We start from the raw sequence: 25,246 nt of genomic DNA, 5'->3' as shown, positions 1-25,246 counted from the left end.
ACTATTTTCCTCTCGGCTTGATCTAGCCTGCTGTCAATGCCCAATTTCGAGGTCGCTCTGGCCATGCTAGAGCTTTCACACCGCCCGATTCTTTTCACTCGTGGCTCAATTTCAAGAGCACTATCTGGCTTTGCCTCAAATGAAACTAATCGAACCAAAAATTCACTCCCAAATCTGGTTAGATTACTCGTTTGTTCCACTGCTGTTCGCAGCTTTCGTAATATTTACATTTAAGTCATAAAGGTACGTATTCATGCCGAACTCAGCCAAATTTAGCGACAGTCACGCTCGTCCAGCAGGAAATGGAAACAAGTTGATAGAGGAACTTCCTACTGTTGTGTTTTTCGAATTTTAATTGAAAGAAACTATGAAGCCATACAATGGACGGTGCGTGTGTTGAAACTCATTTGGGAGCATTTGTAATCATTAGAATAAAAATAACGCACTTATGCTTTAACAACCGTAACATTTTTACTCAATAGTTTTGTAAAAATAATTTCTTGTTTTTAAAACTACATGTTCATTTATTCCAATTATGTTTTAATCTATAGTTAACACTACAAAAGCAATTGTAAGAGATTATGTTCAACTTGGGTTTTAATTAAAAAATAATAATGACTAAGTTATGTTCTTTGGCAATTGGTTTCTATAAAGTTGTCGATAGCATTTTTATTGCTATTACTGAACACAATCTAAGCTCCCCCTTCCCACTACTATCCACACTTTAAAATGTGCATTACATTGTTGGTTTTTAACAAACTGTATTTTGGTTTGTTTTCAATGCTTTTTCGTGGCGAGTTTCTGGGCGGGGAAAACCAATGTGCACGGTTCATAAACATTGTGATAATTAATAACACGCATTCACGGAACGTATACGCTACACCGCAGTGTCATCGCATTCTAAAATCAGCCAGCAAAGCAAAAATAAAAAAAACTGCTTTAACTGCTGCGTTGGGTGCGCTTTTATCAAGTTTGCCTTGCCACGATTTTTTATTTCCTTTCTTTAAAGCATTCAGTTCCTGTCCTCCGATGTCGAGTCGAAATTGAAATGTAAAATCGTGACCGACTTTTATGCAAGCGGCGTTGCACTTTTACTAATAAAACGGCGCCTCAATCAAAGGAACACCGCGGCAGCGGGCCGAGTTCAATGGCAAAGCAACTCCATTTTGTGCGTGAGGCGCCGAGTCAGTAAACGTACCGAGTGTGCTAGCGTGAAAATTGGATCTCATTGCGCAAAAAGTTCATTTCCTCTGGTCCGAGCAGGCGAGGCGAAAATCAATACGAAACTTTCAAACAGAACGGCGCGTTTGGCGCGTGGAGGGGAGGATGCGGCGGCAGGCAAAATTCTCATACCTCAATGAGAGGCAAGTATGGAGTTGGCCGGAAGTCATCTCATAATCCCGCTTTGTGCTTGTTGATTGATCTTTTGTGGCTCTTAAGAATGAGAACAGGTACGATTATCGTTATTTCTCCCTAATCCGGGGGTGTAAGGACCCACCGCTGGGTCGCATGGGGTACCAAGGGGCCGCAGGGGCGCGACCGACGGGCACCGTGGGAGGGGAAGAGTTTGGCATTGGCAAGCTGCATAAAAAGTTTGAAGAAGTAAAAAGCTGCCGTCGGCGTGTTTTCTTTGCGTTGCGCCTCCTCCTTTTTTATCAATTTGGCAGTGATCGCTAATGCGCGCTGTAGTGAATATGTCTACGTGAGTCGTACTCGTGCGGATTTCATCTCAAGGTGCGAATTTCTTTGCCGGCCGACGTGTCGGCTCCGCCGAAACCGGTCCCCAGTGTTGTGCTTAAGTGCGTGTGTCGATTCGGGCAGTGTGCAATTGTAATTGGCCGAGTAATGAGAGGGAATATGGCTGCTGCCAGTGTGCGATTGCTACTCGTCGGCGGCGGTCGCGGTCAGTAAAATGGCCCGCTTTCTTTCGGTGTCGAATCGCTGCTACCGCTGATTGATTTTCGACCTTTGGTGCTCTCCGCGTGCACTCACGCACACTCGGGGGTAGTTCATACGCAATTACGCTCGCTCAGTACGGTAAGGTGCAACTTATCGATTTTGACCAGAAAACGCTGCATTTCGGATCAGATCACTTTCGCTAGTATTTCCCACCTCGGATTTTCCAAACAGCTGATCAAATTTTTAATTCGATTCCGAGACAAACTCTTTCAACTAGAATTTCGAAATCAAGCGGCATCAAGTCATTCAGTTTTAATCGTCTTATCATTGCCGTAAAAAAGCAGATGCACCTCCGACAAACACAATATAAAATTTTCAACAAATCAAATTAACGTTCGGGCGAGATTAGATAATTTTCTAGTACAAAAATTAAAGCTATTTACTGAATGTCTCTAGGAAAGAAATCTTCAAAATTCTCAATCAAGCTTGTTTTTTCTGATGATGTCCTGTCACACGAGATGTATGTATTGTGTTTCTCCCGCGTCTCCCATAGAGGAATGTGATTGTTAACCCCAAAACCGACGCTAAGTAATCCGCGTCTCATCGGCGCCCTCGGTTCAAATTTTCCTTTCGTTGCTTGAAACCTCTTGAAGGGAACTTCAAAGTAAAAAAACTCGACTTTTCATCAGGGTTGCTGCGATCATTAGAGTTTTCCGTTGCTGCATGGAACGAACGAGAGTGAGAAAATTGCAGATGAATGGCCCCGCAACTGCGTAGTACACATTTGCTCTCGGTGCGCTCATTTTTCACGGAGCGCCGACGGGAATCGATTGTGAATTTTTCGGGCGGGAGGAGGGGGTTTTCTCTAATTTAATGACCGCCTCTCGTGGTAATTTTATGCCAATTGCACGGAGCAAGAAAAAGGAAGGCGAGCGAGCTAGCAGCGGGCTCCCCTCTTTCTCTTTTGAGGAAATGCGTGTGTAGTGTGTTGTACAGGTTCCATATTATGCGTGCGTACACTTTATGGCTGCAGCGGTGTGTGTTCTTATTTTTAACCATTTTCCCCTACTTCTCACCAGGGCTCTCTCTCTCACACACACACACACTCAGTCAGTACCACATGCGCATAATTTGAAGCAAGCCGAGTGTAATTTTTCCACTACCACCGCACGTTTGGTTTGTTGCCACGGCCCTTATCACGCGCGCGCTCCTTCTGCGTGCTTTTTTGTCTTTCACGCCAAATTGTTTGCAGCCCGGGAAGTGTGAGTTTTGCTGGAAATTCGTTCTCAAGCGCTAATTATTATTATCCTGCTGCTGCGCTGCAGTAATTTGGCTAAATTGCGCGCCGCTCCGTGAGCGGTTTGTTTTTTTAATTTTATCCCATCTTTCGCTGATCGGGGGATCGGTCGGTCGTTCGGGGGCCAGGTGTCGTGTTCGTGGCTCTTTTCATTTGTGTTCATTAGCATATGAATCGGCTTGCACTTGCTCGAGAGCGATGTATGTCACCTTGCCTGCTTTTTCACTTGCGGATCCGCTTTGAATTTTTGTTGATTTGACCTAGAAAAAAAGGTGCGCGCGTGCACTTGAAAGCCCTTGCTAGGTGAGCAATAATATTCGCCGAGTTTTGCACGTCCTGTTAAACAGCTGATCGCTTAAAATCGTGTTTTGTCCACGCTGCAAGGGCTTACAAGGGATTTGTCAGGCGGATAACCACTCCTTTTTTCTCCCGTCGCAATTTTTCTCTCCGCAACGTCGTCGCCACCGAAATTTGATTATTATTCATATTTGCCGTGCTAATTGAATTGTCGTGCTGTTTGCAGGGGGTGTGAGCCGGAATCATCAGGGGAAGTCGAGAATGCAGGCGAGGTGCTGAACAAAACTGTTCAGTAGCTTACAGGAGCGACCTGAGAACACAAGAAGTTTTCTTCTCAAGAGTCGGCAAAAAGATTGGATACCCCCGCTGGCCGGAGCAAGAGCGGAAAGTGCACTAGGGTTGAAGACGACAGGGGCTGCTGTTCAATGAAGTACATCAGAATAACGCGAACAGCTCAGCAGCAACACTTTTCGCAGCTAGGATCGGCGAGTTCAGAAGAGTCACTAAGGACGAATCATTCTTCTCAATCAACAAGCACATCGCAGCCCAAGTAGGCTGCCTATAGGTGAGAAATATTTGCTAAACTAATTAAAATGCAGCTGTTCCTTACACTGAAAATTTGACAGAGGCATATTTGTCTTCGTTAAATCGTGTTATGCAAAATGTGGGAGATAACTTGTTTGTTCTCAATGAAGATTTTTTTAAATTAAATAATTCAATGTATTGTGTTACATTGTCCAATTTTATCCGCAATGAAATTTTTGGAAAAAAAGTTTGGGCCGGAAACATAATTTTTAAGATGTCATATTTGGAATTATATTTCAATTTGCTGGCCGTACTACCTGGGAAAATATTTCATTCCATCTTGAGACTAAATTTTTCCTATTTATATCTCAAAAATCAATGCGGTATGTTTTCACAATTAAACAAATAAATTTTTTCCCTAACTTTTAAATCAACTTATCCCACGATGATTACCTAGAACACGTTCCCATACTTTTCAATTTCGATAGCTATCATTACAGCTTAAGTTCAATAAGTATTATTTATCAACAGTAAAAATAGTAGGAAATTAACTTAATAGTCTCGGTATCGTAAAGTAATAATTTTTTCCCCAATCTGTATTTTGGTTATGACACTTTCGCTGTTGTAATGTGCCCAGAGCGTTTTTTGCAAGTATGATAATATATTATATAATAATTTGTATTTTTCCGACGTTTCAGACCTCAAAATTTCGACCTTAGAGGCAGCCGGCGTGCCCGGCGAAAACCTTGCAACGATTGCTTCGGCACTGGAGCCTCCACTGGCACCCCCTCCCCCGCTGGCCCCGCCACCCCCGGCGGCGGCACAGCGGCCGCCTTCACCAGCGAGCAGCATAAGCAGCGTGGAAAGCGGCAGCAATGCCGGTGGGCCTTCCGACAGGCCTCCCGCGCCGCCGTTGCCCGCCGTGGAACCTGCCACTCTGTCCAGTCAACCGAACGGCGAGCAGCAGTACAGCTTAAAGTGGAACGACTATCAATCGAGCATCCTCAGCTCCTTCAGGCACCTGAGGGATGAAGAGGATTTCGTTGATGTCACTCTGGCCTGTGATGGTTGCTCTTTCACTGCCCACAAAGTTGTGCTGTCCGCTTGCAGTCCATATTTTAAGAGACTGCTGAAGGTTTGTGACAAGTCCTGTGCCCTCGGTGCTTGCAATTTACAGCTGAATTTCTCATTCACAGGCAAATCCATGCCAGCATCCAATAGTGATTCTCAGAGATGTCAAGAGGAAGGACATTGAAGCGCTGCTACGGTTTATGTACAACGGTGAAGTCAATATTGGCCAGGAACAGCTCAATGACTTCCTCAAGACTGCTCAGATGTTACATGTTAGAGGCCTTGCTGATGTCCCAGAGAGAGATTCTCACCGACTGTCTATGGTAGGTGTCTGAAGTAAATAATGTCTTGATAAATCCAAATTTTACTTACTCTTCACTATCATTCACATTCAAAATAACTAAGTGCCAAATCTGCCAGAAACTGCTATTTTGAATAGTTTATTCTTCGGGATAACCACAAGTATGAATAATGTATCTAGTCTACCGGTCATTATTCTTATTTTATTTATAAAACATCATTTCGTGATTCTCTTGAATTATGAATTGCAGGATTGAGTCTGCGTTTAATCCAAAAAGATATTTTCACTGTCAAGTTGACCATTTGTTAATTCTGGTGTAACTCTTTCATGCTCACAATAATCCAATCAATTGTCACATCAACATGGTGACAGCCGTGCAATTTTGGATGACTAGAGTTTTTTTATTGAACAATTTGATCAAATGGCTCCTAATGTGCTCCTCTCAGTCTAATAACATTTTTCAACCATGTAGCTGGAGTTTGCATATTGGTGGGTTATCTTTTTACTATCAAGGGTAGAAGTGGTATTTCTCTGTAATTATTGTGATATTAATTGATTATGGAAATCAAAACCTTATGCTCAGTACTTTATTTTTATGTATAGATCTAATTATATACAAATTTTATTGCTAAATTGTTTTAAATTTTAAATTGTTTACATTTTGTTAGATATTTTTAAAATGTGTATTTGATTTCAGGGTTCAGATCAGATTGGATGGAGTACAAACACTTTGAATTCAAGTGCTCGTGATGATGGGGCTGTGTCACCACCTCCATTGAAAAGGTCTAGGGGAGACAGATATTCAGACCTTCAAGGCCAAATCAACAGCCAGGGTGATCATCACAGGGAATCTTTATTAAGCCAAGCTCTTGAGGGCGGTCATCCTTTAAGTGTCCAAATACATGTAAGTTCATTCAAACTAAATCAAATGAAAAGAGTTGAGATAATGTTTGTGTGCAGTCTGGAGACGAGAGCAATGCCAGTGATTCTGCCTCTGATAAACTCGAGATTACAAACAATGGTCGGAGTAGCAGTAGTCGTAGGGATGAGCGGGATGCTATTCCCAAGTCGGAGCCATCAGAATACGGAGAAGATCTTGGTGAAGGCGTGGATCAATACAGGGGGGAAAGGAGCATTTACCAGTCTGGCTTGCTTGCTATGAGAGGTGAGGCTGAGTGGTTCACAAGGCTAAAGTGATGCTTTGAACAAAATCTATTTTAGGACTTACTGATTTGCTGCCTGGACCTGGGACGTCGCAAGACATCGGAAGCTTTGGTTAGTATAACAAAAACTCCTGTGATATGCTTTAACTGGTAGCCACAATTGAAATTTGCATGGGAGTTTGCTCTCTCGAAAGTTGGTTAGTTTACGAATCGCAATGGAAATCTGGAAATATTTTTGTAGCTCTAAAAGAACTCTGTGTGGTAGGTAAGAGGCCCTGCATCAAGTGACAAAAATGTTCTTTGCAACTTTTAAATATGCTTTTCTTGTGGGGCCCATAACACTGAGCTGGGCTATCCTTGCAGGCACTTTGACCGAGCTAAGCCAAACCATGCCACCCTCAAGCGGACATTCTTCTTCGCACAGCACCTCTGCCGAGGGCACTCCGTTGTGCCCCATTTGTGGTAGGGAGTACTCTTCTAAAGGCAATTTGCGCCAACACATCAACAACGTGCATCAGCAGCCGCAGCAATGGTGTACTTGTAACATTTGTGGCAAGAACTTTAAGACCAAGCACTACCTTCAAAACCACAAACTGTATGCCCACGGACAGAGACAGAGATCACAACAGCAAAACGTTAATGCCCAGTCACCTGCACAGAATTCGGCGAGTCAAGATCAGGGTTTGACCTTTGTGCAGACTTTCCGAGGACCCAACAGTTCCATTACCATCAGGGGACCATCGCCTGTGAGAACACCAGCAGCCCGAAGTGTGCCGGAACACCATCCGGAGGTGCCATTCTACCCGCTGCAATTCAGACCACCATTCATGCCACAGTTTCCAACGAGACCTGAACTCATGAATCCTGGAATGCCTCAAGTGCAAAGACCGCAGCAGAACCAAGTCAAGGATGAACGCAGCAACGCAACATCGCACTTCCATCCTCCCTTCTAGTTCTTTGTAGAAGTTTTCTTTTGTGATGACCGGTTTTAGCTGAACACTAGGTCTTGTTTTAATCTTTCTTGTTATGCAGGAAATTAATTGTGAACTCAGCAGAGAAAGCATCGTCTAGCTACATTTTTAGGGTGTTCTGTTTCAAGAACATCGTGATTTGTCCCCTCAAATCTATACTGTCAATTGCTAACGTGCTCGAAATGAAACTTTCCACTGTGTGCAATGACATGGCCAAGTGTGGGACCTCATCATGAAGACAAAGAAACAACAAGAGTTTATTTTAAATTGAAAGACGAAAGACGGTGCACTGCCAATGAGGCAATCAGACTGTTTATTGCTTAAAATGATATAGTTCCGACAAATTGTTTAATAAACGAGTTAATGATTAACTTTGATTTTTTGTTATACTAACACTTAACCTGTTTTCTTGAGAGCAACTCCTGATTCGGCACTAGTTCTAGCACTGTTTTCCAAATTGGCACTCTTTTAGTCGAACCCTGAACCAACCGATTGCATTAATTTTACAGTTGGCAGAAGAGGCGGCATCGACATGACGAGAGTGCGAGCCACTGATCCCCGGCCATGTCCTAAGTGCGGCAAAATCTACCGGTCGGCGCACACGCTGCGAACGCACCTCGAGGACAAGCACACCATCTGTCCGGGGTATCGATGTGTGCTGTGCGGCACTGTGGCCAAGTCGCGGAACTCGCTGCACAGCCATATGAGCCGCCAGCACCGCGGCATCAGCACCAAGGACCTGCCGGTTCTGCCAATGCCGGCGCCTTTCGATCCGGATCTGGCGTCACGTTTGCTGGCCAAGGCCGGCGTGCGCGTGTCGCCCGCTGAGCTGGCCGCGCGCGCCTCGCCCACCGGGCCGCGTCGTTCAGACATCAGGCTCGACCTGAAGCACGCGTCCAACAATGACCGCGGCTACGAGGGCAGACACCATTCTGGCGCGCCGTCCGAGAGCAGCATGTGCGGCGAGGACCCCGAGGACCTGAGCGTGACTAACTCGCGCTTTGACGCACTCTCTCCGCCCAACTCGAACGCACTACTTAAGCAGAAGGCAGCTTTGCTGGCGGCGGCTGCCGTGAGTGGCAACAGATCTCACTTGGATGCCATAGCACAGTCGATGAGCCGGGACGCCCTAGCGGCCGCGGCCACCTCCACGCCAAACTCCTCCACTGGCAGTGCACTCATCGACACTTACCTGCAGATGATTGCCGAGAGCAGTGCGCTCGGCATGACGCCCGAGCAGATGATGGTGGCGCGCACCGAGGCCTTACGAAAAGTAGCCCGTCCCCAGGATGACAGTGGTGGTCAGGCCAGGAAAGAGCGAGACATGCAAAGGGTGCATCAGCAGCAGCAGCTGCATCAGCAGCAACATCACCGCAGCAGCAAGGAGCGCCACAGGGCGGCCGGTGGCCGCCAGGGTGAGTCGTCTGGCGATGAGTCAGACGACTTCAGTGACGACGAGGACAGAGGCAAGTGAGCCGCCGCCGCCGCTACCACTACAGCAACCACCATCACCAGAAACATCTTTACCTCAGCCTAAGTGTAAGCCAAGCAAGAACAGCAGTTGTTCAAATACTACCTCTTTATTTCCAACTATACTATCGCCAACACCTTCTCAAGAGCAAAAGGTAAAAATTTTTTGATGCGGGTATAATAACTTAGGCTAATCAATATTGGAAGCATTTTTGTTATTTATGCTTTAATTAACTCATCTACCTCATTGACACAAAGACACTGTTCTCATTTTGACTACCGAAAGAAAGGAAGAAGGAATAGAATTTAAATTGCGAGAATATGATTTATATGAATTAAGGCGACACACTAAATTTACCAGTAAAGTTAATGTGTACAATGCCCAGAACAAAGTTGAGTTTAACTATAGTTAAAGCCATTAAATTGATGTTCTGTCCCATCTATATGACAGAAGAGGAGAAGATGAAGATGATAAAACTTATTGTGTTATTTATTATTTAAGGCCACAGGAGATGCTTAAACGCGCTGAGTCTTCTCCTTCCAATAATGTGCTTTGTTAATTATATAAATAATTATAACGTGGACTTGAAATGTGACACATGGAAATAAGAGGAACTTTGCATCCCGCCCCTGTGCTACTCAAATTAATATTGAGCCTCATCCCACCCCGCCCACCCCACCCATCCGCCCCTAATTGAGTGGCAAAGTCCAGTTATATCGTTGAAATCTTGCCACGCGAAAGTTTTCCCCTGAAATTGTTAGCCTAAAAGTGTTTGAAATTGATGATTAATTGACCGCTCCTATGGAATGGAAATATTATAAAAGGACAAATTGGTGTTGTTAATTTTTAAGTCTTATGTGAAACGATGGTGTCATGACAAATTTGAAATTAACGCTGTAACGCATGAGTTTCGTTTCCGGGAGTTAGAGATGATTGGGGGAAAACGTGGTTGACACTGACCCATGAAAACCTCATCAAGGTTCCTATAGGTGTATTCAATTATTGATGAATGCTAACAAACAAACACTGTGAAATATTTTTCTTATATTACAAGGAGTTGCATTATTTACGCAAGTATAAGAGGAATATTTATTCTGGCTAGATTATCTTGCAGAAAACCACCTCACCTGTTAATTCAATGGTTCCTAAAGTGACAAGCATGTCCAAAAATTCATTCAAAACCAAACCACACCCACCCACCAGAAATCCAAAACGCCCATGCAAAGACATGCAAACCGACCTGTTGTATCGTGTCAACAGACTGAACAGAGAGTTACAATTTATTAAGGAATTTGCTATAGCTGAAATCAAATTATGAAACTATAAATCTGACTACGAAAAACTTAGGTAACCTCGTTGTCCACTCAAGCCTTAAATTTGACCCATTCGCTAAGCGGGAGACTTGAAAAAGCAAAAGAGAGAGAGAGAGTAACGAAAAACATTGAAAATAGATGCAGTGTCGTTCGCTAAAATTGTATTAGTTTACCAACTAAACTGAAGCTTCCGTAATTGATATCGAATGAGAGTTATATTTTTATTGTTGTGTTCTTCGATATTGATATACGAGCTTGGTGAAGCAAAATACCTCAATCGTGCAGTTCCATAGGATAATGTAACCAACTTGCGATCGCGCAAGCTGTCCCAACCCTAACAAAGTACAAATCTTTACCTTAAATGTTAAAAACATGCATCGTCACTGCAGGACGTTAAACTCAAATACTACACACTAATACAGACAAACACTACTTGGACGATCTATCCACTGAGAAAGAGTAATAACCTGATTTAGTCATCTTGAATCAAAAGCTAGGGCCAAGTGGGCTTGAATCAATCTTTTCACTCGCGCATCTTTTGCATCTTCTGATATTTGAAACAGACGACACACATATCCTTTACACCGTGCACTCGCTTTGTTGACGTGTAATTAAATGGATTTAACTACATCATGAACCAAGGAGACTGTCCATTTTATTATATATAGACTCGTTGTATTGCATTTATTTTTAAACACGTTGAAGGGAAAGTGAGTTGTATTAGTTATGTTTGTAAGCCAACGGTGCTAATTGCAATTGACATCGCTGAACTCATCTTAGTCTGAATGCATGTTGCTGAAACGCTGAAACAGAAATTTATTAACATTATATACTTCAGATGACTAATTCAGCCACCGCCAAGTCGATTTGAAAGTCACAAAAAACAACACTCTCGCTTAATGTAATGGATTGATTATTAATTACCGACCTACTCAGATAATTATCACGCAACATATTTTTACACACAAAACATTCATACACACACACTCACATACACCATTCGAATCTTATCATTTTAAGCGCGGAGCATTATTAACAAAATGCAGGGACTCAAATTATAAAATCAGTATCAACTCTCTAATAATATTGTTTAAGTCATAGTGACTGTCGTGAACCAACTACCTCAGGTTGCTTAACTGTCCCAACTCACCGTGTTACTTGGGAGACATACTTGCCTTCTTTTTTGAAAAGAAAGAAACCGACTCACATACACAACAGTTTCATATTTTACACAACCAAACACAATATACATATATATTATATTACTCACCCCAAACAATATTATATCCCGTGTGTCAACAGTACAACTTTTACACCGTAGAAGTCTCACTTGAAAATTAATTCATCAATCTTTGTAACGCATGATGAGCTTTTTAAATACCATGACAGGAAAGTTTTTACTTTAAAAAAGTAAACCTGCAGGGAAATATAAATAAATATTTAACGTGTATAAATTGATTGAAGCACACTTGTTGTATGCCTGGGAAGCCTAAACTTAGAAAGTTTTGTGTGCCCGTGACTGTGTGCACAAAGAGTAAACTACTTCATTTTGGTCCGATTCCGCCCTTGTTGCAGTTTACCTTAATGAAAATGCGAACGTCGAAAATCCCAGCTTTTTTATTTTGAAAATTTATTATTGACCAGAGCTTTATAAATGTAACCTTCACCAACACTAGTATACGAGAACACTATACAATAATGAAAGCATATACTATGAACGGCAGGCGTTTCCGCGGCGGCCCAAATTCGTATTTTAGCCGTCCGGGGCGCACACTTTTGTGATTCCCTCGATTGCTGATCATCTCACGGAAATTGTGCAATATTGGCTGTTTTGATTGAAGAAGCTGGGATCTTTTCTTCGTTCATTGCAGTCCCGCGTACGGACTCTAAAACCAGTAGGGATCCGACTCTTAATTGTAGATTGCTTTTAAAGCTCAATAATTAGATTATCAACTATTGGTTTTTCGATTGCGATTATTTGTGTTGAACTATATCGTAGATGTTTATGAAATTTAACCCGCGATTGACGTTTTTACTATCCTCTTCCCAAACGATTTTCCTCTTAAAAACATGATTAAATGAAAATAACTACACACAAATGGAGACTGAAACATTTTCAAGATCATTATTTTATTCATCAAGGTTTAATCTCAGGGCTTTTAAGTTCATTTCGTTGAAACATGTCTGCTCTGTAAATAAGTATGAAGTTGCCCACCTTCGACCGGTTACCCTACAGAATCCGAAATCGCATGAAATAACTCCCCGTGACTCTAGAACGCTGTGAGGGGAAACACCAATCGCTCTGCCTTCCGCGTTGAGAAAAAGTTGCTCGAGTCAGACGAAAGAAGCACACCCAAGGTAGTAGGACTAAGATTGGTGGAAATTGACGGAATCGATTTGAACACCCAAAAGAGAAGCGGAATGAAATGCTAAGAGTGTAAATGATTATTTTTGTTTGTTTGCTTTTGTAATTACGTAGTAATGATTAAGAGAAAGAAATGTTTGTTCGGAAAAGAGTATGATTTAAGTGTTCGAACACGCTGGTGCAGATTGAGCAAAGTATGGATAAAAATTACGTAAATATGGTTTGTTACGAAGCAAACTTATGAAATTCGCGCGCGAAGAATTCTTCTAAAAAAAGCAAAAAAAATACGCTATTATGCTAATAATTACGTAGTAATCTAATGGTAATATTAGAATTATCAAAATTTTCGCGATTAAGGCTATTAACAAAATCAAAGATTGATTACGTGTTTTAGATCCTCGGGTGCTTATATGCTATGATGATGAAGTTTGTACAGCAAGATAAGATGGTTAAAAGCAGAGCAGTTGGATGGTTGTAAATAATAAGGATTAACGTTAGGAGTTATTCAATTAAACTGGAAATATACGTTTCCGTCTTTGAGGGCTCGAGGGTGGGTCAGGACGTTGCGAGAAAACCTTACAAGTTGACTATATCGATGACGGGAGTAAACAAATCCTTCGAGTTTTATTTAAATTTGTATCTATCAATATAGTTTACGGTTAATTTTTGCAAGTTCAAAAATCGTTAATAGATTAGGCTTACTATTGAATTACGCGCGCGCTATTTCGTTAAGTGACAATTTAGTCTCGTGTTGTTTCTTTTTTGAGAAAAGGAATGGAACTTGTGTATAAATTTCAGTGTTTTACTTGGAATTATATGCGATCCAATCAACACATCCCAGAAATCCCTTAAGAGAAGAAGAATGACAAATGCTTTGTAAGGAGAGGCACGGCCCTGAACGCAATCACCTCGGTCGTTTTAAAGGGTGTTATTGGAAAAGAGCGTAAAGTTTTAAGGAGCAGACTTAACTCTAGGCATGTTTTCTCAGACACTAAGCATATTTACTACTACTTTCGCTACACTATTGCTAGTACCTCACTCGTTGTACTACCTTATTCGATAATTTGTGCGTTGTCCCACTTGGAAAATATAAAAACTTATTGCGAGAGAGAGAGAGGAAAATACATAACACTCACATGTTAGTGTATCATAGATGGTTAAAATCACGAATGAGACGAGTAACTTTTTGCTAACAAGTAAGTGGCGAACTTTTTCGGTGATTTAGATATCGAATCTTAGAAAAATTACTCCCCCGGCTGCACAGCTCATGTATAAAACCGAAACGTTTTCAATTTTTCGTTCTGTTCGTGTTCTTGGCACAATCTGAAGTGCGTTTTCGTTTTTGTTCCCCTACAAAGGTACATAACATACATACACACACACACTCACAGTTTTAACTGTTTTAGGGACAGAAAATACTACACCTAATAAACTGCTGATTCGCGAGCTTATAATCACATGATATATATGATTGAAAAAAGGAAACTACATAATTATGAAACTGACTGTACTGCTAGTGCCATAAAAATTTTAATACTGATGATGCTGATGATGTTATTACCGTAGATGTTTTACGTGTATCCTTTGACGTTATTATACTGTGTAAAAGAAGTAAATTGTTTCTCGGACTGGCAGTGTTGAATACTATTTAAACCAAAAAATGTTGGACAAATGATTAAAATTAACCATAATCGTGCAGTTTGCTACAAGAACACTTGAATGAAAATACGAAAAGGTTAGCGAGTAAAATTTCCCTTCTGGAATGAACTTACGTAAGTAATAAACAACCTTCTAGCCCTCGCAATTATCCAAAAGTGTAAATGTGGTTCCTCCGCCATGAGAATGGGGCCGCCTTAAATTCCACAAAATGCTCCATAGTACGCTGTAGTGATAGTCGAAAATCCAATTTCGCTGTTGATGGTGCTGACGCCAAAAGATATCACTCACAGACCCTCTTTTTCACGTTGTTTTTCCTTTCACATATGGGATTCGTGATTTGTGTTGATTTTACAACTCAGGGCAATTTTAGTTCTTATTTTTGTATGTCCTAGGTCTTATAGTTCTCAGAGTAATGTTTTTTACGTGGGGGTTTTTTGGCGAAATTTCCCGCTCTCCGAATTGTGCACGGATTGAAACGTGGCAGAAATCAAAATATTTCCTACTATTGGAGCATGTGATAACTATATCAGTGCGGAGAACAGGAGATTGAAAATCCATTTTTAGCAAGTTGGCACCTCAAAGTGAATATTATTTGTGTTAGCGTCACGAAAGGCGTCACCGTTGTTAATTCTGATCGAGAAGATTTGTCCCTATGTTGATTGATTTTATCTTCTTCTTTTTTTATTTCAATCGAGAAATCCTCACTTTCTTTTAAGTTGAGCTTAATTTTAAATTCCCTTATTGTAGTAAATGTGTGTGAGTGCTTGCATGTTGTTACCCCAGCAGTCCCCTCTTTTGAAACCGGCAAAACAGACCGGTGAAACGTTAGAAACACATTTTCACACTGACATCTAGATCACATTAAGCAAAATCAGAAATTTTAAAAACCGCACCTTCTACTTAAAACAAATTTTTCAAACATTTCGCTTACTTCTCCGCTCGTGCTGCAACTGCTAGCAGGCCGAACGTTATTTTTTTACTATGCTGACGATAGAAATATATTAAGAGAGAAAGAGAGAAAGGCCTGCTGAGCACGTTGCGGGAAGCGGCAAGCCGATCGGAAAGCGCACAACTTCGCCTGCCCCAGCCCTTCCTACGGGTATTTAACATTTACATCAACGTAGTGCCAAAAGTAACTGTCAGATTGGTCGGCAAATTGGCGAGACTGGGCGACGCGGCCCGCCACGCCGCCCTCGAACCTCTGACGCTCGGCCGCTCGGGTTATATTTCTTTGGGAGAGCGAGCCGCGCGTCTGGTCGGCGGCGACGGCGGTGCCGACCGCAAAAACCGTACTATTTTGCTAAGATGTGATTTGCTCACTGATTTGCTGGCTCAACTTATTCCAAAAAAACGAAGCACGAGACTTCGCTTTGTTTTTGTTTTGACTTTTTGAATCAAACAACTCAGCTGATCTCCATATTCGAAATGAACGGAAACATGATTATTGTGAATTTTCGACAGTGCCGCGCGAGCGCAATTCGCTCGTTTATCCCTTGCCCCCCGTTTTTGGGATCGACATTGCTCATTGCGAGTGGAAATTGTGCGCTCTCCGGTCGGCGCGAAATGGAGCAGAAGCATTTTAGCCAGACAGTTCACACGACGCATCTGGACTTGGGGATGACATAGGTCACATTCTGTACTACTGGGTGTTGATTGTTTCACAATCAGATGTGCCACTAGTCATCAAAACAATTTTAAAGCATGTGTTGATTTTATCAAGTCCAGATCTAATGATGACTTTATATAGTTTAAATGATTTTTGTTGAATTCATCTCAATTCACTAGTCAGTTCCAATAATAACGTCTTTTTGTTTTTTTACGATGATAAAATGATTTAAACAAAAGAAAATAACGGAAAATGAAATGTGTCTTTGCGAAAAGAAAGTTTTAGAAAGAAGTGTGCCCCTTGGGGACGGCGCGCCCCCACATTGTATCATACATTTTTATAGGCTGATGGCGGGCGCGTCGGGCCACACGGGGGCGGACCCCTGTATGATAATTATAAGAACTGTATTACTAATGTTACTACTTTTGTCTCTACTTTCGTGAAACTGCAACAAAAATAGGTGTAAAATTATTGTGATGTGTTTTTGAGCAAAAATAATTATTGCAAGCAAAACAGAGAACTATTTGACGGAGCGCGCTCGCTGTGGCGCTCGGTGAAACTGCCGGCTCTCTATAGAAATTATTTTATATATAATATTATATAAGGAGAGACTATATTAGGAGGTAGTGTGATACAAATAAATGTAATTTGGTAGAGACCCGACAGTTTGATCGACGCCGGCCAGCGCGGTTGTATTTGTAATACAGTTTTTTATGGTAAAAAAATGAAAGAAAAAGCAACCTTTTTATAAATACGAGACGAAGAATAGCCATTTTGACGACGGTTGACAAAGGATGAAAAGTTTTCTTGATTTCTTAATTCCGAGCACTACCGCTGATGTACCATCTTGAATGAAAGAAAATTGTAATCACATCACAGAAAGTTGAAATTGGATTGAGAATATATCTGAAACATGGTTTGAAACAAGGGGGAACGTGTATGACATTTTGTAGAACTATCCACAGTGTATTGTAAATAGTTATACAATTGATGAAAATGGATGATGAAAGTAGGTTAAAATAAAGAGCTCGCCAAGCAATCCCTGGCTTTTATTTCACACAAACCCAAAATCCGAGTAAAAGCCTATTTGTTCATATGTGTTAGCCGCTGCCCATTTATCGTGACTAGATTTCATTCAATTGCCTTTTAGATTAGAACTTTGTTAATTTATTTATGATTTTTATGGTATATCAGAAATCTTTTTTAAATCATACTCTTGTTTTTGAACAATAACTTTTTATTCTCCAATTGCCAGATAAATTAAATCTAACGGCTCTCAAAGCACATCAAGAGAACCACTTAGGTTGCTGCGTGTGAACACTTTGTTTCGTATCTCTCATCTAAGTGATTATATTACATCTGTATGGTACATGTACATTTCACAAAATCTTTGGTCTACTTAGCTGTTTAGATTTTTGTTGCCTCAAAAAACTGCTACAACAATTAAAAATCAAATACATAAAATCGGTGCTTGAAATAAATTATAAAATAGAGTGAACACAAAACTAGAAAGAAGGAAGAAATGCTTTCAAAACATTTGACAATGAGATCAACTCGTGTTCCGTTGATGTTTTGAAGGTTTAAAACCAGCTTTGCTGTACAAAATATTGCGACTCGGTGTGTTGGGTGGGTACATGGCTGCTCAGAGCGCAGTGAGGCTGTAGGTACTGGGTGGCGGCGGCAGGGGCGTCTGGGCGACCGCGGGGTGCTGCGTTTCGCGGTGCCTCCGCAGGTCCACCTTCCGCTGGAACGCCTTCTCGCACAGGCCGCACGAGAATGGCTTGAAGCCCGTGTGCTTTCGCATGTGTGTGATTAGGTTGGACGACTGGCTGAAAGCTTTGCTGCACACAACGCATTTGTGCGGCTTCTCGCCTGCAAACAGACACAAAACAAGGTGAGTATATTACATTCATAAAATGGTTTCCAATCATTTCAACCAATTGCTAGTGCATTTTTTCGATTTAAAATTCCGAAAGAAATTTCCTGATTCAAACAATTATGAAATTAATTTTGATCGAGTTTCCAAGCATTTCCTCGAAGAAAAAACAGTATAAACACGTAGGATCAATAGCGGTTTCAGGAAGCTACCCCCTAAATCTAAACATATATGATATACAAATTTGTCAATACTAAAGAAGAAAAATCTGGATGTAATTGGAAGAAAACCAAAAATCGTGCAAAGAATGTGTTTACTGCACTCAATAAAAGTAGGAAAAACACTTTCCAAATATTCCATCTGGCATTATTTATATTCCTATCTCTCACAAATTATGCCATTGGTCAGGAATTCATTCATTTAATTTCCTAAAGGTTGTAATACAAATATTTGATTTTTATGATGCTGAAGGCCCAAAAATCACGTAGTCTTACTTCAATTTCAAAAATCAAATAATATTTTACTTCCCGATATCTTTGAAAATACTGAACCTGTTCTAGTGCTCCAAATATATACTCAAATTGTTTATTATTCTCATGTAACATTTTTGAAATAAATAATTGATAACTGTAATTGTTTTTTTATAATGTGTGGGACAACTTTAAGCTGCGTGTAAATTTACTAATTTTATGGCATACCAAGCATATTGAGCAGCTAATTTTGTGATCTGATATTCACTTGCAGCGTATTGATTTCGCGGTCGGGGTGGAGGGTGAAACGACAGTCGTTAATTGCTAATGACACGCTCTCCAGCCTGAGGCGACATCAATGTGGAGTCTCGCGCGGTGTTGTTGGGTCGAAAATTAATTCTTTTAGATGTCACTTTGGGCTGTCACCTATTCACGCAAGTAGAGCTTGACGGGCCCTGCATTGACAGTAAATTGAAACCGATTTCTTGCTCTGCGCGTTACATCTTTTTAGCAAATCGAATTTTGGGGGAAAAGAAGTTTGTGGTGGTGAAATGATGAAAATCCCGAGTTGATTGGAGCGCTCACTCAATCAACTCGGCGCCCTGTTGCTGTTTGTCAATAAGCAAATGCTGCACGAGGCTCGAATCAGTTATTATGCATGCACAATGTGGTTTCCCTTTTCATTGTGCGCGCGCGGACGAGGGCTATCAAAATATTGAGCCGACACGTCAAAACACATTTCAATCAAAAAGCAACAGTCGCCGCTCTGCACTTGCCGCGATGAAAAGAAGTTTCTGACAAACGATTTTGCGGCCGTGTATCGCACAAAAGCGCCGCCACTTCAATTTTGACAAAAAAAAAGAGCGTCGAAGAGGAAGTAGTGTATTACGATAATTGCACATGAAATCGTGCTATCGATTTTTCCCTCCACAAAAGAGCATTATAAATCTCTTACCTGTGTGAATGTACGTGTGCTTTTTCATGTCCGACTTCTGGTGGAAGCGTTTCCCGCAGTAATGGCAGGGGTAGGGCCGCGTGTCCGAGTGGATCAGCAGGTGCGTGGACAGCGTGGACGACCGCTTGAACGTCTTTCCGCACTGCTTGCACTAAAACAGCGAATTGTACCGTCTTAATTTAATGAATAAATTATCCTACTCACAAAAAAAAATTTAACAAGATAATCCAAAATTTATATTAAGCCCATGCATCCTAGATCTATGAAAAAAATTGGTTTGAATTACAATATTATTTAATAAGCAAACGCATATACAAACATTTCAAAATGAAGATTTTGGAAAATTTGTTAATTGAAGAAATAATCATGAAATTTGAGATTTGTAGTCTATCGGCCATGCTGCACAGGTACTAACCAATCTAAAAAATATTCACATGTGACAAAACTGGAGGCAAATTGTTCAATTGGTCTCTTTAAAAAAGCACTAAACCAAATTTTAAGCCAAAAAGGCACAAATCAAAAGAAAGAGAAAATTATTAATTTTTTCCTAAGGTTACATATATATTCACACCAATCATTCAAATTACTCCTGAATAAATCCCAATAAACATTGGTAGACAATAAATAACCAAGCGTTAGAAATTATTCGTTTCTCACCTGAAAACATCTTTCATTGGTCTCACTTCGCCTCGCGACTCGTGGTTGCTGCACCACTGAGGGGGGTTGCTGCTGGGCAGGAATGGGGGTGGTGAACGGCAGGCTCCACCTGGACACGGGAGGGAGGAAGGCCGTGCTGTCCGGCTCGGTGGAGGGCGACGGCGGCCGCGCCGACGACACGATCACGGCAGGTACGCATTTGTAGGCCGACTTCGCGTGGTTGTTGTTGTTGGTCTTGGCCGCCTCCTGCTCGCACTGGCTGGCCGGCGACCAGATGGGGTAGCTCGAGCGGCCAGGGGAGGTGCGTGGCGGCGCCGAGGCGGCCAGGCGGGCCAAGGCAGGCTTCAGACACAGGTCGAGTGGCGCGTCTTCTGCCGGAGGAGACTTCAATGCTCGACTCGTCTTGCCCATTTTTAGCGGTGGCTCACCTGCGTCAGTGGCTCGCTCGGGGCTGGTCGGCGTGTGCACGCTGTCCACGGACGGACACGGCATGCACAGCCTCGACGGCGGCGGCCAAATGAACACTTGTGGCGGCGGCGTTTCTGGCAGGATTCTCGTTTGTCGGCATTCTGAAGCAGTTGACAAGGAATATTAGAAGCGATTCCGTAATTTTCATCTATTCAAAATTAAATTTTATCACTAGATTCATTCGCACACAATTAAAACTAACAACGAGGTTTTAATAATTCGAATAATGAGATTTGGGTATTGTTGGCATGATCAATTTATTTTTCTCTACATAAAGAAACTGACGGAACAACATATTAAATTATAATTTAATTAAATCGTGTTTACAATTCAACTAAAACCGACAATGTGGCCGAAATGATAGAGAAAATTTTGCCCCCTAAATTCGAAATTGTCTGACCTCCTACGGTCAAGTTCACTTCGTAAAAGCTTTGAAAGATAGAAATATTTTCGAGATAATCTTCTTAAGAAATCGGAATAAAAAAACCGAAGTAGACAAACTAGTAAATTCAACATTTCATTTTCTGGAAACCTCCTAAAACTGGCTATTTAAGTAAAAAAATTGGGGGGTAAAAGGGACCAATACCTTTAAGCTCATGATATTAATTTAGAGAAAATTTTGAATGCACATTTTTCTTAAATATTTGATGTTGCGTTGCTGACAAAATGATTTTTTTTAATTAAATTTTTGGATAAAAATATGTTTAATCAAGTATTTTTGTCCTAGAATGCATTATAGCTAATCAAATTGATTTGAAATCAACTGACACCTTAGGACTACAAAACTTTTTGTATTCTTTTTCTACGTATTAAACAATAATTGAATACTAACCTAATTCTGTGTATCTAAGTTTATTGACTGGCGAAAAGGCGCTGGGCGAGTGTCTTCGGATGACGCTGGTCGGGCTTGGTGTGAGCGGTGGAGACATTTCCCTTGACGAGTAGCTGCTTTTGACTAAAAACGATCGCGGCATCTGAAACAAAACATGCGTCACGCATAATTAGTCAGGTGATCCACATTAATTACGATCGATATTTGCATTCGTTGGGAAGGAATAAATTAGCGTCGGAAATTCGGCCAGCTAACAGCTGTGCGCTCCAGAAAGAAATCAGTTTCCCATTAATTTCGCCGGCTGACAAACAAACGGCGCAAGGGAGATTGATGGGGGACGCATATTGCCGTCAAATTGGCAAAGAGGATCATCGGCAGGGCGTGCGTCGATTTCGGATGCAACCCGCATGATTGGCATGCGAAACCGCCGCGCCGAATTTGCATAAACCCGAATTGGGCGGGCGGTTCACGAGCTATTAGGTGCAGTGTCGAGTTAGAAAAACAAACATTAGCGATGAATAAATAATTGCCTGTTGCTCTGGTTTTCGCCGAGCTGCCTCGTCGTCGGGAAACGCGTACTGATTGTGCAATCACGTGCGCGCCGAAAATTCCCCGATTGCCGGTGCTGCAAATGCTGCTGATTGCTGATACAAAAATCAAACCGGTGTCGGAGCAGAGCAGAGTGCGTTCGTTTTCCGCACCCCGGCCGCCGCGACAAGCAGTTGCACAAGACAACAGCGTGCGAGTTCAATTCGGAAAAGCCTCATCAAATATTAAGCGGCACGATTCACACACACACACACACACACACAGGACACAGCATTACACATATTGCGTCGCGTGTGTGTGAAAGCAGGCAACAAAAATCAAACCAGCAACAGGCTCATGCGAAAGTCAATAGAAATAATAAGCGGCCGGCGCATACAAAAGGCCTTTCGAGGGAACCTGCTAGAATATTTAAGAGGAGCACTTGGTCCGAGTGAGTGACATGGCCGCGAATTATTCACAATAGTCGCGGCGGCGAAAAGTAATCTCGCTAAGTAATGCTCCGCGGTCGACCGAGTTAACGAGCCGAAGAGCTTCGATTCAAGCGAGTGAGAAAAAATGCCACACGTGTAGCGGAGCAATTATCAGATTGCCTATTAAAAATTCACGAGCTCTGCCTAAATATGTATGTGCATGCGACGGAAATGTGGACGACGGAAAGTCTCTATTCTCTATGCGCCGCTCGCGTTTATGTATAATACATCAGTCTGGCGCGGGAAAAATCACAGTTGTTATCGCGAGGCCCGATTCTGCGGCGCAGTAAGGCCGATTGACTAAAAAGGTCGTATGAATTGTCACTGCGTGTGTCAACTTGCAAATGCGTGGTGCATGCAAATTCGCGAATGCTCAGCAGACGCCGAGTGCAATTTCTTCAAACCGAATGAGAGGGGATGTTGACTGATTGCGCTGTTTATTTCCAGAGAAGGTAAACCGACGACGCGTTGGCAAAACTCAAAATAATATGTTAAAACGAATAATATGTTAAAACGGTGGTTTGAATTATTGTAATTTTGCATTATTGATTAACAGTAGAAAGATTATTTTAAAATAAGTATTCAGTAATAGCACAGAACCCGATTCAAAAGGATCAATTTAAGCAGAAGAATTTGTCATTCATTTTATTGTAAAACTATTTCACTTCTGGTATTTGAGTAATGTCCGATCGGATTACACCTGTAAACCTTTCCACCAACAAAATTCCTCATCTGAATTCATCGGTCTTCTTCATCATTTGTACCTTTGATCCCCCCAAAAAACTTTAAATTGTGCATATAGATGAAATAACATATTCAATTTGCACCTCCAATTTAGTTTTCCACTGAGCAAACAAATAATTTCATTACCGAACGGACGCAACCACGCGCAAAATCGACTATAATAAAAATAAATTACATACACAAATCGGAGGGCACCTGATTTAAAAACCACACCTTTGCTCAATCTGCGGAGCAACAGAAATTATGACCTGCGGGCACTCGTAATTTTTTCCTCTGCTCGTGCCGCGCGTTTGGATTTGAAGATATTTCGGCGAGATAGCGCGCGTGCATTGGGGATTTTGGCTGGCTGGCTGGCAGGCGGCAGGCTGCTGGTCGGACGGACGGATTGAGAGAGGCTAATACCTGCAGCCAGCAGGTCGTATGCGCGGTGTAGGTAAATCAGGTTAAAGACAGCTGCTCTTTAAAAAAGACAGAAGGTGCTCCAGACGCGCTGGAAGAAAGAGGCAGGTGAAATAGGAAAGTAGCGAGCAAAATTGGCGCTCTCGGCATACACACTGCACGAGTCACGCAGCCTGTCGGGGTCTTTCTTCCCATTGTGAGCGTTAAACTCTTTGAAAATTCGTCGCTTCTCCACTCGATTTGTACTTTTGTCCAGTTTTCAAAGGGAACCAGAGGTTGAGATAAAATTTTCGTCCCTTTGTGTGCCAATCAGCTAATCCCAGAGCAGGTTGGGGTTTTCTAAATAGAAGCACGAGTTGAATGTTGCGTTTCTGGTGCTGAGCGAAAATTTTAAATGGTGGTCCGTGCCAAGAAGAGGATTTAATTTAATTGCATCGCTGACAATGTGCTATACAGAAAAGCGGCGATCCTTTGAAAAATTCGGTGAAGATCACGTTAAAAGGATAACGACAAAATTTGTGGCGAGTGATTCAAATGGAATTATCGATCTATTTCATTTTGATTCCGTTCGTTTATGAATGAGACTTCACAAATCTTTTTCGATCAATAACGGGATTATTTTTTTCATTTACTGTATGTTCTAAATCATTTATGAAAATGGCCAGTACTGATTGACAGGATCTATTTTTATTTCTCAAATGTGAAAGAGAAATTGTAGGGCTGCACATCACAGATATTAAATAAAGACAAAATTTTAGTATCTGCTAGAATCGAAGCTAAACTTGCTTTTAAAAAGTTAGCAAATATTTTAAAATTTATATTTCAAGCCATTGGAAATTGAACATTCAAATATTTTATGCTTGATTGCTAATTTTGAATGAATTAAAAACAAGCCGTTAATTCTACTTTTTAAATTTCGTGCATCAAAGATATTTAAAAAAATTTGGGCTAGAAAAAATACAATAGAACTGCAGGTTTCAAGCGAAACACTCATTGTGTCTTACCTCTAGGCAGGTAGGCGGCGAAGGGATCTTTCCATGCCTCATTCAAGCGCGCTGAAACGAAATCGAGTGTGCAAGTTGGACCTGAGGAGGGCAGTTGTCGCTGCAAGGTCTGCGGAGTAACTGACGAGACGAAAGACGAGAGGTCAGGCCGTGGGGTCGACGGGGTGAGAAGGAGGAGCTTGTCCAGGGGTGGCAGGGCCAAGGGCGGCGCGCACTCATTGGCTCCTACCTGGACAGAAGCCAGGTGAAGAGCTGTGCCGGTGGCGGGGATATTGTTTTTCACCTACCTACCTCACACGCGGCTCTTGTGCTTTGCTCTCGCCGAGTGTATCGAGTTGCACGGCGGCCTGCCCCTGCCCGGCAGGCAGCACACGCGGCTCCACAACATGCTTTCAGTGAGCACTTGACACTCGACGCCCACTGAAAGCTGAAACTTCAACCAAAGACCAGTTTCAATTTCGGTGGTTTGAAATTGGCCATATATTGGAATAAGTCCGTCTTGGATAATACAACCTATCTTTTTCTACGATTTACAAATGATTCAGAAACAATTCGGAAATATTGGGAGTTTCGTAAATCGTTTTTGTGCAATGTTTTACTCTTGACGATTTAATAATTTACCATTATGTAGTGGAAAAAAATCTAAAAAGGAAAAAACGTGTTCACGATGGCATCATTTGAAAAGACTAATTTTATTGAACGATGACTCAAGTGCATTTTTTACTTAACTGAAACAATAACTGGTCAGTAAAAAATTCTTATAATTTCAAATTGTTCAAGAGATATGATGCAACTAGCTGAACATTTTCTCTTTTGTTTCTATAATGACAGCGATTTGGTCAACTTATTGGGAAGTTTTTGTAAAGTACTCGTTGGTAGACACA

The 25,246-nt window shown here is 41.7% G+C and overlaps 2 protein-coding genes across 3 annotated transcripts; one reads left to right on the top strand and one right to left on the bottom strand.

Annotated features, from left to right (window-relative positions):
• The first annotated feature begins 380 nt into the window (after window positions 1–380).
• On the top strand, window positions 381–16,977 carry LOC135947765 (protein abrupt-like). The gene is made up of 7 exons (XM_065496733.1): window positions 381–387; window positions 4,717–5,153; window positions 5,215–5,412; window positions 6,088–6,294; window positions 6,351–6,555; window positions 6,612–6,665; window positions 8,034–16,977. Exons 1-7 carry the CDS (start codon window positions 381–383, stop codon window positions 8,996–8,998), a joined length of 2,073 nt encoding a protein of 690 aa, XP_065352805.1. The 3' UTR covers window positions 8,999–16,977.
• A 186-nt stretch (window positions 16,978–17,163) lies between these two features.
• Window positions 17,164–24,648, bottom strand: LOC135947261 (zinc finger protein Gfi-1b-like). 2 transcript variants are annotated; one of them, XM_065496101.1, is made up of 6 exons: window positions 24,363–24,648; window positions 21,197–21,338; window positions 20,325–20,465; window positions 19,897–20,267; window positions 19,240–19,390; window positions 17,164–17,810 (listed from the first exon to the last, which is right to left on the bottom strand). In XM_065496101.1, exons 1-6 carry the CDS (start codon window positions 24,402–24,404, stop codon window positions 17,581–17,583), a joined length of 1,077 nt encoding a protein of 358 aa, XP_065352173.1. In that variant the 5' UTR covers window positions 24,405–24,648; the 3' UTR covers window positions 17,164–17,580. The 2 variants fall into 2 exon arrangements, with proteins under 2 accessions (XP_065352173.1, XP_065352087.1); XM_065496015.1 differs by having other exon boundaries at window positions 19,897–20,465; window positions 24,363–24,647.
• Between the last annotated feature and the right edge of the window lie 598 nt (window positions 24,649–25,246).

The sequence above is a fragment of the Cloeon dipterum genome, chromosome 1, assembly GCF_949628265.1.
Source record: "Cloeon dipterum chromosome 1, ieCloDipt1.1, whole genome shotgun sequence".
Lineage (NCBI taxonomy): Eukaryota > Metazoa > Arthropoda > Insecta > Ephemeroptera > Baetidae > Cloeon > Cloeon dipterum.
The sequence above is the reverse complement of the archived record's forward strand: the minus strand, read 5'-3'. Positions and strand labels throughout refer to the sequence as shown.

What these genes read in the sequence shown, in the direction of transcription:
- LOC135947261 (XM_065496015.1), bottom strand. Translation starts at nt 24,404, where the DNA reads ATGAGGCATGGAAAGATCCCTTCGCCGCCTACCTGCCTAGAG. An exon ending in CCAATGAAAGATGTTTTCAG is followed by an intron (nt 19,391 to 19,896) that starts GTGAGAAACGAA and finishes TCGCTGTTTTAG; the next exon opens with TGCAAGCAGTGCGGAAAGAC. An exon ending in GCACACGTACATTCACACAG is followed by an intron (nt 17,811 to 19,239) that starts GTAAGAGATTTA and finishes GTCTGTTTGCAG; the next exon opens with GCGAGAAGCCGCACAAATGC.
- LOC135947765 (XM_065496733.1), top strand. An exon ending in ATTCTCACCGACTGTCTATG is followed by an intron (nt 5,413 to 6,087) that starts GTAGGTGTCTGA and finishes ATTTGATTTCAG; the next exon opens with GGTTCAGATCAGATTGGATG. An exon ending in GCAAGACATCGGAAGCTTTG is followed by an intron (nt 6,666 to 8,033) that starts GTTAGTATAACA and finishes TTAATTTTACAG; the next exon opens with TTGGCAGAAGAGGCGGCATC.